General features: G+C 47.4%; 1 protein-coding gene across 7 annotated transcripts in view; it reads right to left on the minus strand.

Annotated features, from left to right (window-relative positions):
* Window positions 1-16,900, minus strand: part of LOC138259681 (cytochrome P450 2G1-like) — a 584,827-nt gene that overhangs the window by 397,442 nt on the left and 170,485 nt on the right. For 5 of the 7 annotated variants that reach the window (XM_069207561.1, XM_069207562.1, XM_069207560.1 and 2 more), the window contains one exon: window positions 11,122-11,321. In XM_069207561.1, coding sequence (XP_069063662.1) covers window positions 11,122-11,298 — 177 coding nt within the window. In that variant the 5' untranslated portion in view covers window positions 11,299-11,321. The remainder of the gene's footprint in view (window positions 1-11,121; window positions 11,322-16,900) is intronic. The other 2 variants (XM_069207557.1, XM_069207564.1) reach the window with 1 other exon arrangement.

The following is a 16,900-nucleotide window of genomic DNA, read 5'->3' on the forward strand; positions in this document are numbered from 1 at the left end:
GCCACTCCAGAGAGTCTCTGGTGACCTTGTGGGCATCTCCCAGGCAAGCCAGTCCCAAAGCCTGAATCAGGTACTGACTTGCATCAGTAGGAGAGCACATTGCCACATACAAATACCCCATACACTGGCCAGAAGGCTAAGGGGAGCTAGGGATTTCGTCCTCAAGTCCCGCCTCCCACATGTTCTGGGTGCAATTGATTGCACTCATGTGGCTCTTCAGTCACCTCGCCACAATGCACACAGCTTCTTCAACAGACACCGCTTGCACTCCATCAACATGCAGGGTGTCTGTGATACCAGTGGTAGCTTCATTGATGTGTGCAGTGATCCCAGGCAGCATCCATTAAAGCTATGTGTCCACAGACCACCTCCTGCCTGGCGGATGGCAGCACAAGAACTTGGCAACCTATGGCTACTGGATAAGTATCAAGCACCACACAAGTATGACATGTATTATTGTTTTTGAAAATGCACAACCATTAGAAAACACTACGGCCCTCATTCTGACCTTGGCGGTCTTTTCGCAAGACCGCCGAGTTACCGCCGCGGTAAAGACCGCCGACCGCGGCGGTATGCCGCTGCGCGTATTCCGACCGCTGGGAGCGTTCCGCCGGAATACCGCCAGCAGCCACACTGGCGGTCGGCGGGAAAGTGAAGACTGGTCAACCTCCACCGCCACGCCAGCAGAACACCGCCCACAGAATTACGACCCACATTTCTGTGTGGCGGTCTTCTGTTGGCGGTCTTCTGTTGGCGGTCACGTCCCTATGGCTCCCGTCGCCTCCCGGAGGACCAACGCACAAGGTAAGTTGATCGTCCGTGAGGGGAGGGGGTGGGGGGGTGTTGTGTGATGTGTGCGTGCATGGGGGTGTGCGTGTGAGTGTGTAGAGGGGGTGTGTGAGTGCGTGCATGCGGGCGGGGAGTGCTGCTGTGCCTATGGGCGATGTGCGTAGTTCGGCGGGTGCGCATGTCGGCATGTATGTGTGCGGGTATGTGTCCCCGTTGTGTATGTGTGTGTAGGGGGTGTGTATATGTGCATGTTGGGGGTGTGTGCATGTCGGGGTGCGTGTATGTGCATGTCGGGGTGGGGGTGGGGAGGGCGTTCGTACCACCTCTGGGGGGTGGCAGGGGGGTGGAGGGTGTGGGGGGAGGACTCGGGGGGGCAGTGGGGGGTGGGGGAGACCCCTATCAGTGCCAGGGAAGGAATTCCCTGGCCCCGATAGTGCCTACCGCCATGGTTCGCATGGCGGTTCCCGAACGCCAGAAACCGCGGCGGTAAGCAGGGTCATGATACCGTTGGCGGTCTTGGGTCGACCGCCGGACCGGAGTGCGCAGACTCCAGCCCGTCGGTCATGACCGCCGTGGCGGTCGGAGTGGGGAAGTGGCGGTCGGTCGCGGCGGTGACCGCCGCGGTCAGAATGCCATTTTTAACACCGCCGGTCTGTTCGCGGTCCGACCGCCGCCTCTCCGCCGACCGCCATGGTCAGAATGAGGGCCTACTTCTCATGCCACATCCATATCCCCAATAGACACAGTATTTGATACATCATGTACTGTACTGATGCAGGAGGGACATTTACAAATTTCATTCAATTTTGCTCCTCAGGTGATGCTGCATATGCCTCTGCCCTCATCTCCTCACATAATACAGACGTGCAACCACAGTACCTCAATAGAGTTACAATAGGGCACACAGTGGTACATGAGATATCATTGAGCGCACTTTTGGTCTCCTGAAGTCAATATCCAGATGTCTCGACTATACAGGGGGTCAGCTGCTGTACTCACTTCCGGTTGGGTGCAAGATTATAGTAGCTTGTTGTGGTTTGCACAACATAGCATATAATCATGGCTTACACATACCTCTGGACCCTCATCAAAGTCTGAATCCGGCTAACTGGGCCATTGTTAAAAAATAGAGGGTAGGGTATGCAGGTGCGTGACCAGCAGGTTGACACTTTCTTCACCTGAGCAACATGTTGTGTCATGGCCTTCATGTGGTTTGCAGTCTGTTGTCAATTGCTGATAGTTGGACTTTTGACACTCTGTCCATATATTCCATTCTAAGACTACTTTGTAAGCCAAACATGATGTCTGTAAACAACAGCCTTTGCCAAAAGTCCAAAGATTGGCGTTTCAGTACGTTATGTGCACATGTCAAGGATTATCGTGGTTAGCGTCTCTTAGAGCTTCATTGACATTGGGGAGAAAATGTTTGCATGTGTCTGACCTTCTTGGACATTAAAACAAGAGGGGTCTGCATCACAAAGGGCCTTTTCTCTCAGGGTAAAGGTGCCACATCAGAGGGTGTGTTTTTGTACCCAAGCAGAAATTGCTGCTATGAGTGTTCACAGTGTAGTGATCCTCTCCCAAGTGTGGTGACTCACCCACAACTGTGTGGCCTCTACTACAAGGGCAGAGGCCTTTTGTGACCCAGGCCTCTATGTGTGTGTGGCAAATCACGTGGCAGTGTGGCCATATGTCTTACATATGTATACCATGGAGCAAGTTGACCAGTGTAGAGACATGAATAGTCCATGCTCACAGCTGACATGTTTAGCAGCTGCGCATAGGACTGCTGCAGCTCCAGGCCTGTGGTTATTCATAGTAGAGACTGGGACTTTTGTTCCCGTTTCACTAAGGAATGACAGAGACTACAAGACCCAGAAAACATAATGGTCATCTGGCCTGAATCAGCATATCAAGCCTGGACCTAGGAAATTTGGAAAGATTGCACAATCACAAATGGTTTTCCTCATAAATAATACTAACACCTACTGATCACATTCATAATGTGTAGCCAGCCATTTAGTATTGTATGTAATGGAGAATGCATCACACATGCAGGTGTCATGTACCCCTGTAGTAGCCTGGCCTGGCTTATAGTGGGTACCTTGTGGTACTTACACCTTGTGCCAGGTCCAGTTATCCCTTATTAGTAGAATAGAGGTGTTCTAGCAGCTTAGGCTGATAGAGGTAGCTATAGCTGAACAGCTTAGTCTGAACTAGGAGACATGCATAGCTCCTACTATACCACTTACATCACATAGCATTATATCATAAGTAAACACAATACTCTGAGTTAATAAAAATAAAGGTACTTTGACAATATGCCAAAAGTATCTCAGAGGATACCCTCACTTAGGAGGTAAGTAATATACACAAATGATATGTACACAAACCAAAATCAGGTAAGTAACATTTAGAAAAGTAGTGCAAACAACGTAGAATCACAATAGGATGCAAAAGGTAGAAATAGGCCTCGGGCAACACAAACCATGTACTCCAAAAGTGGAATGCGAAACACGAATGGACCCCAGGCCTATGGTAGGTTGTAGAGGGTTGCTGGGACTGTGAGGAAACACTAAGGGTGTCCAAGATACACCACCGCAAGACTCTGAAAAGTAGGAGTAAATTTAGCCTACTACCCCAGAAAGACAGTATAGCCAAGATAGGGAATTCTGCAAGAACAACAACTGCCAGCAAAACACTGAAGACGGATTCCTGGATCCGAGGAGCTGTAAAGGAAGGGGACCAAGTCCAAGAGTCACGCAAGTGTCCAGGGGGGGCAGGAGTCCACTAAACCCCAGATGAAGGTGCAAAAGGGCTGCCTCTGGGTGGAAGAAGCCAAAGATTCTGCAACAATGGAAGGTGGCAGGAACTTCTCCTTCGCTCAGAACATGTCCCATGGCGTACTGAAGGATGCAGAGTTGTTTCCACGCAAAAAGACCACAAACAAGCCTTGCTAGCTGCAAGAGTCAAGGTTGAGGATTTTGGGTGCTGCTGGGGCCCAGGAAGGACCAGGAAGTCGCCCCTTGGAGGAGGAGACAGTGGGGGCACTCAGCAACTCAGAGAGCTCCCACAAAAGCAGGCAGCACCCGTAGAAGTACTGGAACAGGCACTTAGAATATCTGAGGACAGCGGTCAACTCAGAGTCACAAAGGAGGGTCCCACGATGTCGGAGTCCAACTCAGCGAGTTGGGTAATGCAGGACAGAGTGCTGGGGAACCAGGCTAGGCTGTGCAAAAAGGAAGTCTTGGAAAAGTGCACAGAAGCCCGAGCAGCTGCAGATCACGCAGTGCACAGGATTACTGTCTGGTGTGGGAAGGCAAAGACTTACCTCCACCAAATTTGGACAGAAGTGCCACTGGACTGTGGAAGACACTTAGACCCAGCTCCTGTGTTTCAGGGACCACGCTCGTCAGGATGAGAGGGGACCCAGAGGACCGGTGATGCAGTAGTTTGGTGCCTGCATTAGCAGGGGGAAGATTCCGTCGACCCACAGGAGATTCCTTCTTGGCTTCCAGTGCAGGGTGAAGGCAGACAGCCCTCAGAGCATGCACCACCAGGAAACAGTCGAGAAAACTGGCAGGATGAGGCTCTACAATGTTGGTAGTAGACGTCTTGCTACTTTGTTGCAGTTTTGCAGGCGTCCTGGAACAGTCAGCAGTCGATCCTTGGCAGAAGTCGAAGAGGGTAGTGCAGAGGAACTCTGGTGAGCCCTTGCATTCGTTATCTGAGTAATAGCCCATAGGAGAGACCCTAAATAGCCCACAGAGGAGGATTGGCTACTGAGAAAGGTAAGCACCTATCGGGAGGGGTCTCTGACGTCACCTGCTGGCACTAGCCACTCAGAGCTGTCCATTGTGCCCTCACACCTCTGCATCCAAGATGGCAGAGGTCTGGGACACACTGGAGGAGCTCTGGGCACCTCCCCTGGGAGGTGCTGGTCAGGGAAGTGGTCACTCCCCTTTCCTTTGTCAAGTTTCACGCCAGAGCAGGGCTGGGGGATGCCTGAACCGGTGTAGACTGGCTTATGGAGAGAGGGCACCATCTGTGCCCTTCAAAGCATTTCCAGAGGCCAGGAGAGGCTACTCCTCCAAGGCCCTTCACACCTATTTTCAAAGGGAGAGGGTGTAACACCCTCTCTCAGAAGAAATCCTTTGTTCCGACTTCCTTGTACCAGGTTGCCCTGGCCCCAGGGGGCAGAAACCTGTCTGAGGGGTTGGCAGCAGCAGCAGCTGCAGTGGAGACCCCGCAACATTAGTTTGGCAGTACCCGGGCTCTGTGCTGGAGACTCGGGATGCATGGAATTGTCCCCCCAATACCAGAATGGTATTGCGGTGACAATTCCATGACCCTAGACAGGTTAAATGGCCATGTTCAGAGTTACCATGGTGACGCTACATATAGGTATTGACCTATATGTAGTGCACACGTGTAATGGTGTCCCCGCACTCACAAAGTCCGGGGAATTGCCCTGAACAATGTGGGGGCGCCTTGGCTAGTGCCAGGTTGCCCACACACTAAGTAACTTTGCACCTAACCTTCACTAAATGAGGGTTAGACATATAGGTGACGTATAAGTTACTTAAGTGCAGTGTAAAATGGCTGTGAAATAAGGTGGACGTTATTTCACTCAGGCTGCAGTGGCAGTCCTGTGTAAAAATTGTCTGAGCTCCCTATGGGTGGCAAAAGAAATGCTGCAGCCCATAGGGATCTCCTGGAACCCCAATACCCTGGGTACCATATACAAGGGAATTATAAGGGTGTTCCAGTGTTCCAATCAGAATTGGTAAAATTAGTCACTAGCCTGCAGTGACAATTTTAAAAGCAGAGAGAGCATAAACACTGAGGTTCTGGTTAGCAGAGCCACAGTGATACAGTTAGGCACCACACAGGGAGGCATTCAGGGCACAAACTTATGAGAACTGGGGTCCTGGCTAGCAGGATCCAAGTGACACATATCAAACACACTGAAAACATACGATTTTCACTATGAGCACTGGGCCCTGGCTGGCAGGATCCCAGTGAGACAGTAAAAACACCCTGAAATATACTCACAAATAGGCCAAAAGTGGGGTAACAAGGCTAGAAAGAGGCTACCTTCCTACAACCCCTATGCTGACGTGTCTCTGACTCTTGTCAACTCTACAGGTACTTTGCGAGACATATGACATGGAGTGCCAATATCCGAGTAGAAAACGTGATCCTAACACATACACGCTGCTCCAAAGGTACATTTAGGCCTATCGCAGGTACAATTATACACTATCCTGCAGCACACAGTGAATTAACTCAATTGGCTGCATTCTACAAAGAGCCCCAGGTACGCACTGTGAATGTACATCTGCTCTGTGCACCTCCAAGGCACTTCTGTAGTACAGAAAGGGCAGCAGATATTTGTGCTGCCCTTCCTGCAATAAGGATATTGCTGGTGTACATATATACTGCCTGCACTAGCACAGCAGATGTCCATTCATTAGCATAGGGCATAGCCCCATGTAAATGATGGAATCCCTTTGCCACTGTAGCCATGCCGCAGATTAGATACGGGTCCAGAGGCAAAGAAGCTGTCAGAAGGTGCAATTACAGTGTGCAACATAAAAGGTGGGGCACTGTCAGTGCACACCCTGATGAGAGCCCCCTGTAAGGGAGACAGGTGGTCCTACGGACCCCGCAGGCATTCCTTTGTAGGTGGGCATTTGCCTTCAAAGGCATTGCTAATTCCCCTTAAATATGCATGTAGATTGTCTGCACATTGCTACATGGAGCAGCTTAATATTCCATTTGACTACACTGCCACCGGAGCAGCACAACTGTGCCTCTGCCCTGGGTTACTGCATTCAATCTATTGGGGCACACTTTCCTGTTCTGTACCTTTTTTACACTCCATTGTGGTGCAAACAGAGAAAGTCTATCTCATGTGTAATGAGGCCCAAGTTACCAACATTGACAGCAGCATGCATCTGTTTTGTTTGGCCCACATAATGCTGGGACTACCTATCAATCACCCCCTCAGTAAATATGTTCATATCAGTATCACTGACTATGTGGGTGCCCTGCCCACAAGTCTTTAGGCCATGGTGGATGAGGTGTGTTCAACAGTACAGCAGGATGGCCGACAATCCTGGTTGGAGGTGGGGCTGACTCTGAATGACCATTAAGTGGATGTCAACCACTCCAAATGTTGAAGGATGTTTGACATGCTGCTCACTGCTGATTTCGTAGAACAACAGCCAGAGTCACAATGAGCCCCAGCACTTGGAAGTCTCATTGTGGACATTCTGTCCAAAATGCAAAGACTGAGGGGTCTCTACAACTAGTGCGTAGGCTGTTTGCAGGGTCAGACTGGCCAGGTGAGGAAACTGGCATTTCCCTGGAGGCTTGGAGGGGAGGTGTCCAGTTTTGACACTGTGTGGTGGGTCTCAGCAGGTGCCCTAATATGTGCCCCCCAGTAACAAAGCAGCACTCTTGCACGATCCACCAGTTGTGTTTCCTGATTCTATGTGGGGGCTGGTCTGACATACTAGATGCTGCTGCAATGGGTTCCCAGTCCTACTCTGGCCCTCTGGCCCTGTGTGAATCTGGCCCTATTGGTCAAGGGATGAACACCACTACCTGTACTGACTTTGGTGACACACTACAGTCTACTCTGATGTAAGTGCCATATGTGGACCACAAGTAACACAAAGCAAAAGGCCAAACAATGCTAGTGATTAATGTAGTATGACTACATATATACTCTTCCATTCCTCCATTTGACCTGCTGCCCTTTTTACACCTGTTTGCATTTATTACACTTGTTTGACCTAGTCTACTGCCCGAGTAGAAATTCTGTGCTCCGAATGCAGAGCTCACGCTCTAAGTACATAGAGTACACTCCGAGCGTTAAGAGTATGCTCCGGGTACAGATAATCCACCCTCAGGGTGTAGAATCCGAAGACAGGCCAGAACCCAACACACTTCTTCAGGAAATGACACATAGGAAATGCAAGGCAGGAAGTTCATGACAGGAAGTTGCAGGCAGCCATTTTATTGTCATTCTGAGTCATCCCACCTACAGATTGCATCCTCTGCCATCCTGCTGCTCCGTGTGTCCTAACTGCCCCTAACATGGCTGAGGGAGTTGATGAGAGGGTACCCCCTTTCAGTGAACAGGAACTGGCCATTTTAGCTGGGGTAGGGTGCTGGACAATTAACCTAAGCTTTATGAGTGACCCAAGGACCAGAGGAGCAATGCAGTGCCTCCTGACTCTGAGCTGACATTGCGCAGCATTGCAGTGCGGTGGGCATGCACCAGTGGCGGGCCAGGACATGTAGCAAGTGCTGGGAGGACATGGAATGCTGGGCCCAACTGAGGGCCCAGGAACTATTGGGCCAGTCCTCCCAGCCCCATGTGCACCAGCCCCGCCTTACACCACTGTACAGGAGGGTCCTGAGGACAGCCTGGCTAACCCTACATGCGTAGCTGGAAGAGTTGGAGCAGCAGAGACCTGGTAAGCGCATGAGCTGCATCATGTGTCTGTCAGTATGATGTGAGTGGTGACTAAGTTGTGCCATCATGTGTCACAATCTGAGCAACTTCTGCAGTCATAAGGCAATGTCTCACTGGAGCCCGTTGGATGCACAAACCAGGGTCTAACCTGGGACTTGAGGTGTTCTGAACACTTCTGGGGAAATGGGGCTATTTTGTGTATTTGAAGGAAGAAATGCAATGCCAACACCATGACTGGTCATCCAAGGGCCTTACCAGTCCTTGGTGCAAGGACAATTGGGTGGGTCATACAATGTCCAAAGTGGGCTCAATATGTTATTTTGGGTGTTAGATGTGGTATCATGAATGCTTTGTGACTGTTTCTCATGTCTCCTTTCATGTAATACCAGCAACTACTACAGTATTCATTTGGCCAATGTCTCATTGGAGCCCATTGGATGCACAAATCAGGGAGCATCCTGAGACTTGTAGTGTTGTGAGGACTACTGGATACATGGGGCCCGCTTGTGCATTTGGAGGAAGAAATGCAATGCCAACACCATGCCTGGTGTTAAAGTGCCTCATCACTGCTAAGTACAAGGACAAAAGGATGGGCCAGACAATGTCCATTTTGGGAGTTGGATGCAGTATTTTGCATGCCGTTTGTGTGTTATTGTCAGTGTAAAGTATCATTTTGTGTATCTCAGAGTAAAGGCTGACTTTGGGATACTTGGCTCACACAAAATGGTACCAACATTTCTTAGGGAAGCCAAATGTACACGTCTCCACAACAGTGGCTCATATGTCAAATGTAAGGTCTAGCTAGCTGTACTAACTACGCACATGTGCCAACTGGTTTACAGCACCAACAGACAGTCTTGGAATGCCAAATGTGGAACCTACCATGCAGATTGGCTGATGTTGTTGTGGATCCTCCAATACATAGACTCACAGCTTGACAAAGGTCATAACCAAGGCAAGGTTTGTATATGTACACCCATTCAAGCATTTGAGTCGAATCAGACCATGCCACATATCAGTTGACATGCAATAGTCAGTATAAGGCTATCCAGTCAACACATTACAGGACAATCATAGATACATGCTTAGGTGTGGACAGTTTCATCCAGACTGTGTCCCATCTTCATCTTGCGGACTGACTTTTGAAGATGACTAGGTAGCAAGGACAGGAGACATTGGGCACAATTTACAAAGGTAAACTCAGACATTTGATCTAAATTTACAACAAACGTCTTTGTTCACCTTTGTGAATTGGGGCGCAGTATGGCAATAATGCTGAAAGTGAGGTATAATTATGTTTTGTAAGTTTACGCCGCTTTTGCGTAAAAAAATGACGCAAAGGCGGAGCTAACTTTTCATGAATCAGGCCCTCAGTTTACCTTTGTGAATCGGGCCCACAGTATTTGAAGGAGTTCAATTATGGGCAAATTAATATTATGTATGGATTCTGGACATTTCTAAATCTAGTACATGATACTTTGAAATGTTCTCTTTGTTGAATCAATGCCAAGTTAACATTTTGTACAGCTTTCTCCGTGAGTGTGAATACATTAATGCACCACATACTTTTGATAAAGCACTATAGATTCACACTCCAGTCAAAACGAAAAGAGGATATTTCTCATTAGATACCAAATTAAGGCCCCCTCTGGAACAAACTACTTTTGTACAGATACCAGAATGAGGCAAATTGTGGTCTCACTCACTCAGACTGCACACTGTGGCACACATGTAGGCACATGCTCCTAAATGTAAACAGTGCAGAACCACCCACCATTGCAGTACAACCAGAAGACCTTGGGTCATATAAACTAAGCTTTAGTGCAATGTTGCTCAACTTTGAAAGTTACTATGCTGTTCTGCACAAGTGGGAAAAAGCAGAGCTGGGTGATATGTACCAACAAATGGCTTGCTTCTGTTTACTTACCCTGGCCTAGTGCACAAACATGGAGCCTAGCTTCCTGCACAGCCACACAATTGTTCAAAGGATTGTGTGTGATGCCTAGAAAATGTACCAGAACAGGTACTGGAGGTATACCCTTTCCACTGGAATGACACCCATCTGGTACAAATTCTATGCCTAGACAATTATTAAACATTCTGCATATTGGATGTGTGCTGAGCAGTGCAACACACATGCAGGGCAGACTTACTTAGATTTTGTGCCACCACAAAGTCATGCAAAGTGATACAAAGAGACACAAACTTGTGTAAGGACATTAACTTTCGGGCGCAAAAAGATAGTTTCTGCTGGAAAGATGCCCTATTCTTAGTGCAAATTCCGTTTTGTGCTGCTTTGCAATAAGTCTAACCACTGTCAGGGGGCGGGTATAGGAATTCTAGGTGCAAAGCAATCTGCTCACATGTGGTACTGGTGAGTTCACCATCTCCATCACTCTGTTCTACAAGGTACGAAGCCACAGTTATTCAAGCTGGGCTCTAGATTACCAGAAATGGTATTTGTGTTCCTCCTCACGACAGAGGTTCTTTGTGGCAATATTTCAAGTGGATTATACTCCAGTGGAGGAATAAGAGAATGCATGGCGAAAACGTCATGAAAGTACAGGAAGAACAAACTAATTGCATAAATTGAGTGTGAATAGTAAGTTTGGAATCAAACTTACAACTTTACCAGCACCACCTTTGCTCTGCAGCATAGACCTGATACGCTGGACAAAATGCTTCCGTTAAAATGCAGCTGACCTCTAACTAAACCTGCTTAAAGACTTCATGCATTTTTATGTTTGAGAATATATTTTGATCCACTGAGGTTAATTTTTCTTGTTGTTGTCATCTCATGTTATTTGTAAATAACTCCCCACTTTTAAGACATACAGACTTACCAGCTGAAGCGCTCGGACCACTTCTCCTCCTGACAATTGCAATGCATTTCCAATGAAGGGAAAAGGATATGGTCCAGGGGGCAGTTTGCTGGAAGTATTCTTTCTTCTCCACATTGAGATGAAAATGCAGCAAATACAAGTTGCAAGGAAAAGGGCCACTGCTCCGGAGAGATCCATGTTGATAAATAATGTGACCTATTCTGAAAAATACACCACAAACATATGTTAGCAGTTTCATAATTTCATGTTGTTCCCATTATAAATGACTGCAACAACACCAAAGCCCATTACCAGAAGGCAGTGGAAGAAAATGAGAGGCACGTGCTGGTTCTTGTGAGGATTGATAGAAAGTTGTGGACAATAGTAGTTAGTTAGAGAAGGCTGCCAAGAGGGTACTTAGTAGAAACACCATTGGGAACTTAATTATCCGTGCGCCCAAAGCGGAATGCAAAAGAGCCAAGAAGAAACAGACAAAAAAAAGCAAGCTCCCTGAAGCTACAAAGAAATTCATCTTGAGATAATTTTATCCAGTCTTTCACTCTAGTTTTCAGTGGTAACTGTTCTCTCCAAACTACAGCAAACTAACAGAAATGTTAAGAGATAAGAACTTTCAAATGACAAAGGGCCTGACTTAGATATTGGCAGACAGGTTAATCCCTTACAACAGTGCCGGATATCCTGTCCGCCGAAATCTAAGTCCCATAGGACATAATGGCATTTAGATTTCAGTGACTGGGATATCTGTCACCATTGGGATGGAGTAACCTGTCCTCCAACATATAAATAAGGGCCGAATTTTGTTAGTAGAAATGTGAGTATAATTAGTAAGGAAATGGTACAATTATAAATACAATCTAGTAAAAGAATCAAAAGTTATGAATAAAAGAAAATTGATCGGCGTAAGCCTATTAGAATCACAGAGAAATGTAGAGAAATTGCAAGCATCCACCATATAGTTGACTGGGGACTGGGCATCTTCTGTGGCTGTCCCACAGTTGAACTCTTTGGGTGATTGGCCCAGCAGAAAGGATCGCCTTTTAGATGTAGAAACATTTCTGGAGGTTCAAATATTTCACTGGACCAGACTCAAAGCTATAGATCAAAAAGGCTCCACAAGCTTGAATGTGTTCAGAAAGCAACTCCGTTCTAGTCTTGAACCACCAGCCCAAAAAAATCAGTACAGTAAAAACACTGAATTGAAGTCGCTGAGACTGTTACAGGCCTTAAGATGTGGGAAAACTTTCAAGTTCCAAATGGTACAGGATCTGGTAGCACTGTAACAGTTGAAAAAAGACTACAGAACTGGTTACAGGTTTCACAACTCTGGGTTTAAGTCCACAAGAAAGGTTTAGTTTCAGCTGGTCACTGAAATTCTCCCATTCAGGCAACAGCTTGCTTTTTTGTTTTATATACCTTGGTCACCGTCCAGCCTCAAGAGAGCAGTTTCACAAGGGTAAGCAGAGGAAACGTCTAGCTTCAGTTAGTCCACTCCAGCCTGCATGGTAGCTAGGGATGTTAATTTTAAATGGTTCTTGAAAATATATGTCTGCCAGTCCTCTAATTGTAACTGCTGCTTGATAAATTGATTTCAATATTCTTATAAGCACAAAGAGATTTGATCTGTATAAATATTTTCAATGAGTACACCCTTAAGAGCTTCTAAAATTGGATCTGGTCTCCATTTCACTCCTGTTGAAAAGGCTGTCCTCTCCACAAAGCAGCCCCACTTGCTAAATGGGCTGCATTTTTCTGACACTTCTAATGTGGTGCCAGGTAGAGCCAAACCTCATACATTTCTTTCGCTCTTGCTCACTAAAATCAAACTTACCATCACTCACCCATATCTGTCCTTTACTCATACCTGCATTGTTTGGCACACACTACATATGTAGGGGAATATTTACAAGAAAGTGGTGCCACCTACCCCTTACCAGCACCTAATGACACCATGGTTGTGCCATATTTACAATATAGAGCACCATGGCGTTTGTTAGCACAATAGTGTCACAATTTATGACGTTATTGTGGTTCTTTGCTATACTAACACTAGCAACAAATATTTTGACACAAGTGCAGCAATGCACAGGGAGGCCCATTGAATATAATGGGTGCATCATTTTAGCAGCTGCTTTGAGTAGGCGTTAAGAATGATGGAAAAAATGGCGCAGTGAAAAGTTCTAAATTTCACTGCGCCATTTGTTTGGGCCTCCCTGCGCCGGAACATCCCCCTTGCATACATTATGCCTGACGCTGGCATACTGTGGCGCAAGGTGTTACAAGGTGGCAAAATGCTTGCCTTATGCCACCTTGTAAATATGGTGCGATGAAAATGCCTCCTTAGGGCAACATTAGTGTAAAAAAATGATGCTCATGTGGCTCAAGGGGCTGTAAATATGCCCCATGGTACACCAAAACACCCTCGGACACAACCCCCATCAATTACGGTGTTTTATAATTTGTACAATCCTGTCATAAGCAACTTTTTCAAGTTGATTCATAGGTTTAGCTGGGACAGTAGTCATTGCAATGGCCAGGGGCAATGTACAGGGCACGATATGCAGTAACACCCTTCTGCACAAACAGGTATGCTCTTATGCTAGCAATCTCACTAGTGCATAATCTATTTCTATCTCTTGTTAAGTTACAATTTAACACTATATTTTGCAATGTTTTTTGAACAATTTTTAATGGTAGTCAAATGCAACCTTGACACATATACTCTTAATTTATAATATGTTCATATATTTTTTAAACTTTTAAACGCCCTGTGTTGTTACATCTACCTCTTGTGACAACTACGACTTCTGCTCATCGTAGTGCACTGACACTCGGACTGGTACCACACAGCAGATGGATGGTAGAGACTGAAAAGTTAAATGGCTGTTTCTTTGCCTCTGCATGTCACATTATTTATAATTACGTGGTACCCAACTGTCTCTTCTCTCACACTCCTTTTGGCCCCAGGCTCAATATGTTATTATTTCGTGTTTGATACCAGTGCTTAATTTGTAAATAAAGATGCCGGTGCCCAAAGCCCCTCCTCTTAAACGTATGGCTGCTGCAATTAAATGTGCGAACACGAAATACTGAGGCAGCGCAATCCTGAAGCCATCTCGGGCCTCTTCAATCCATATAAAAGCCACTCGTTGCCCCTCCAGCTCACTCTTGCAGCTTTCTGCTTTCTCCCATTGTGACGCTTTTTCATTTTTCTCTTCCTCTGTCTTTCCCCTGTGTCTTTTGCATGCAGTAAATGCTTGAGGCAGAAAAATAAGTGCTGGCCCTCAAAAATAAGTGTTGGTGCTCTGCACCGGAAACAACAAGCACAAATTAAGCACTGGATATTACACATTGACTTATCAAATTGCTTGTAAACTTGCAAATATAAGGATAGCATTTTAAGATAATTATTGGGCATTATCTTAACTTACAGAAGAGGTACATTTTTGTGACTAAATAAAGTATTTAAACACTTTATACAGCACTTGCTTGTATGGATTTGGATGGCTTACTCCCCTAAGTATCTCTCTCTCTCCTGTCAACGTTAGTCATACAACAGCCCCTGGTATCCAACTTTAACACATCAACACTGATGACATCATGGGACATCCTTGATGCAGCAATTAGGCCCCCCATTACTGATCAGTCAGTAAGTGTGGGCACCTATGTTCTTTACTTTAGTATCTCATCATTAGTCTATTCAAAAAGTCCCCTTAGGTCTATTTTGAAAGTATATCAAATTTAAATGTCTGTTGAATGGTGTTGTTTTTTTCCTTTCTTGTGTGCATCTCTGATGTGTCAGCATTTCTGACCATGATGAGTTTTATAGAGGGATATTTCTTGTACAAAATTTATATCTCTTTAGCTGTTTAATCTGGAGACACTTTGGCAACACTAGGACACAGACTCAGCAGCTGACCTCATGGAGGGTCTCCAATACTCAAAGATATGTGGTTGAGCTAGTGAGTTCACATTGCCGAGATATAATTCCATACCTGAATCAACCCTTAATTTTATAATCTTATTTTTTACAAACATGTTAGTAACTTAGGGCCTGATTTCGAGTTTGGCGGAAGGGGTTTCTCTGTTTCAAACATGAGGGATATCCCACTGCCGTATTACAACTCCAATATAGTCTATTGAAATTGTAACACAGCTGACAGGATATCTGTAACGTTTGTGACTGAGTGACCCCTCCATCAAACTCTAAATGAGGCTCTTTCAAATCATTAACATTTATAAAGCGCGCTACTCACCCGTGCGGGTCTCAAGGCGCTAGGGGGGAAAGGGGGGGTTATCGCTGCTCGAACAGCCAAGTCTTTAGGAGTCTCCGGAAAGCGGAGTGGTCCTGGGTGGTCCTGAGGCTGGTGGGGAGGGAGTTCCAGGTCTTGGCCGCCAGGAAGGAGAAAGATCTCCCACCCGCCGTGGAGCGGCGGGTGCGAGGGACGGCAGCAAGTGCGAGGCCAGCGGAGCGGAGGGGGCGGGTGGGGACGTAGAAGCTGAGGCGTCTGTTGAGGTATTCCGGTCCCTTGTTGTGGAGGGCTTTGTGTGCGTGGGTGAGAAGACGGAAGGTGATCCTTTTGCTGACTGGGAGCCAATGCAGGTGTCTCAGGTGTGCGGAGATGTGGCTGTTGCGGGGTACGTCGAGGATGAGGCGGGCTGAGGCGTTTTGGATGCGTTGCAGGCGGTTTTGGAGTTTGGCGGTGGTCCCGGCGTAGAGGGTATTGCCGTAGTCCAGGCGACTGGTGACAAGGGCGTGGGTCACGGTTTTTCTGGTGTCGGCGGGGATCCAGCGGAAGATCTTGCGGAGCATGCGGAGAGTGAGGAAGCAGGCGGAGGACACAGCGTTGACTTGCTTGGTCATGGTGAGAAGAGGGTCCAAGATGAAGCCGAGGTTGCGGGCGTGGTCTGCGGGGGTCGGTGCGGTGCCGAGGGCCGTGGGCCACCAGGAGTCGTCCCAGGCGGACGGGGTGTTGCCGAGGATGAGGACTTCCGTTTTTTCAGAGTTCAGCTTTAGGCGGCTGAGCCTCATCCAATCTGCGACGTCCTTCATACCCTCTTGTAGGTTGGTCTTGGCGCTGGCGGGGTCCTTGGTGAGGGAGAGTACAAGTTGGGTGTCGTCGGCGTAGGAGGTGATGATGATGTCGTGCTTGCGTACGATGTCGGCGAGGGGGCTCATGTAGACATTGAAGAGTGTCGGGCTGAGCGATGAGCCTTGAGGTACGCCGCAGATGATCTTGGTGGGTTCTGAGCGAAACGGAGGGAGGTAAACTCTTTGGGATCGGTTAGCGAGGAAGGAGGCGATCCAGTCCAGGGCCTGGCCTTGGATCCCGGTGGAGCGTAGGCGGGTGATTAGGGTGCGGTGACAGACGGTGTCAAAGGCAGCCGAGAGGTCGAGGAGAATGAGGGCGACTGTTTCACCGTTGTCCATCAGGGTTCTGATGTCGTCTGTGACTGAGATGAGGGCGGTTTCCGTGCTGTGGTTGGTTCGGAATCCAGTTTGTGAAGGGTCGAGCAGGTTGTTGTCTTCCAGGAAGGTGGTCAGCTGTTTGTTGACGGTCTTTTCTATTACCTTGGCTGGGAAAGGTAGAAGAGAGATGGGGCGGAAGTTTTTCAGGTCGCTTGGGTCAGCCGTAGGTTTCTTTAGTAGGGCGTTGACTTCAGCGTGCTTCCAGCATTCGGGGAAGGTAGCAGAAGAAAAAGAAGAGTTGATGACGGTCTGGAGGTGCGGGGCGATGATGTCGTCGGCTTTGTTAAAGATGAAGTGCGGGCAGGGGTCCGA

This window comes from Pleurodeles waltl, chromosome 9 (genome assembly GCF_031143425.1).
Source record: "Pleurodeles waltl isolate 20211129_DDA chromosome 9, aPleWal1.hap1.20221129, whole genome shotgun sequence".
NCBI classification, from domain to species: domain Eukaryota; kingdom Metazoa; phylum Chordata; class Amphibia; order Caudata; family Salamandridae; genus Pleurodeles; species Pleurodeles waltl.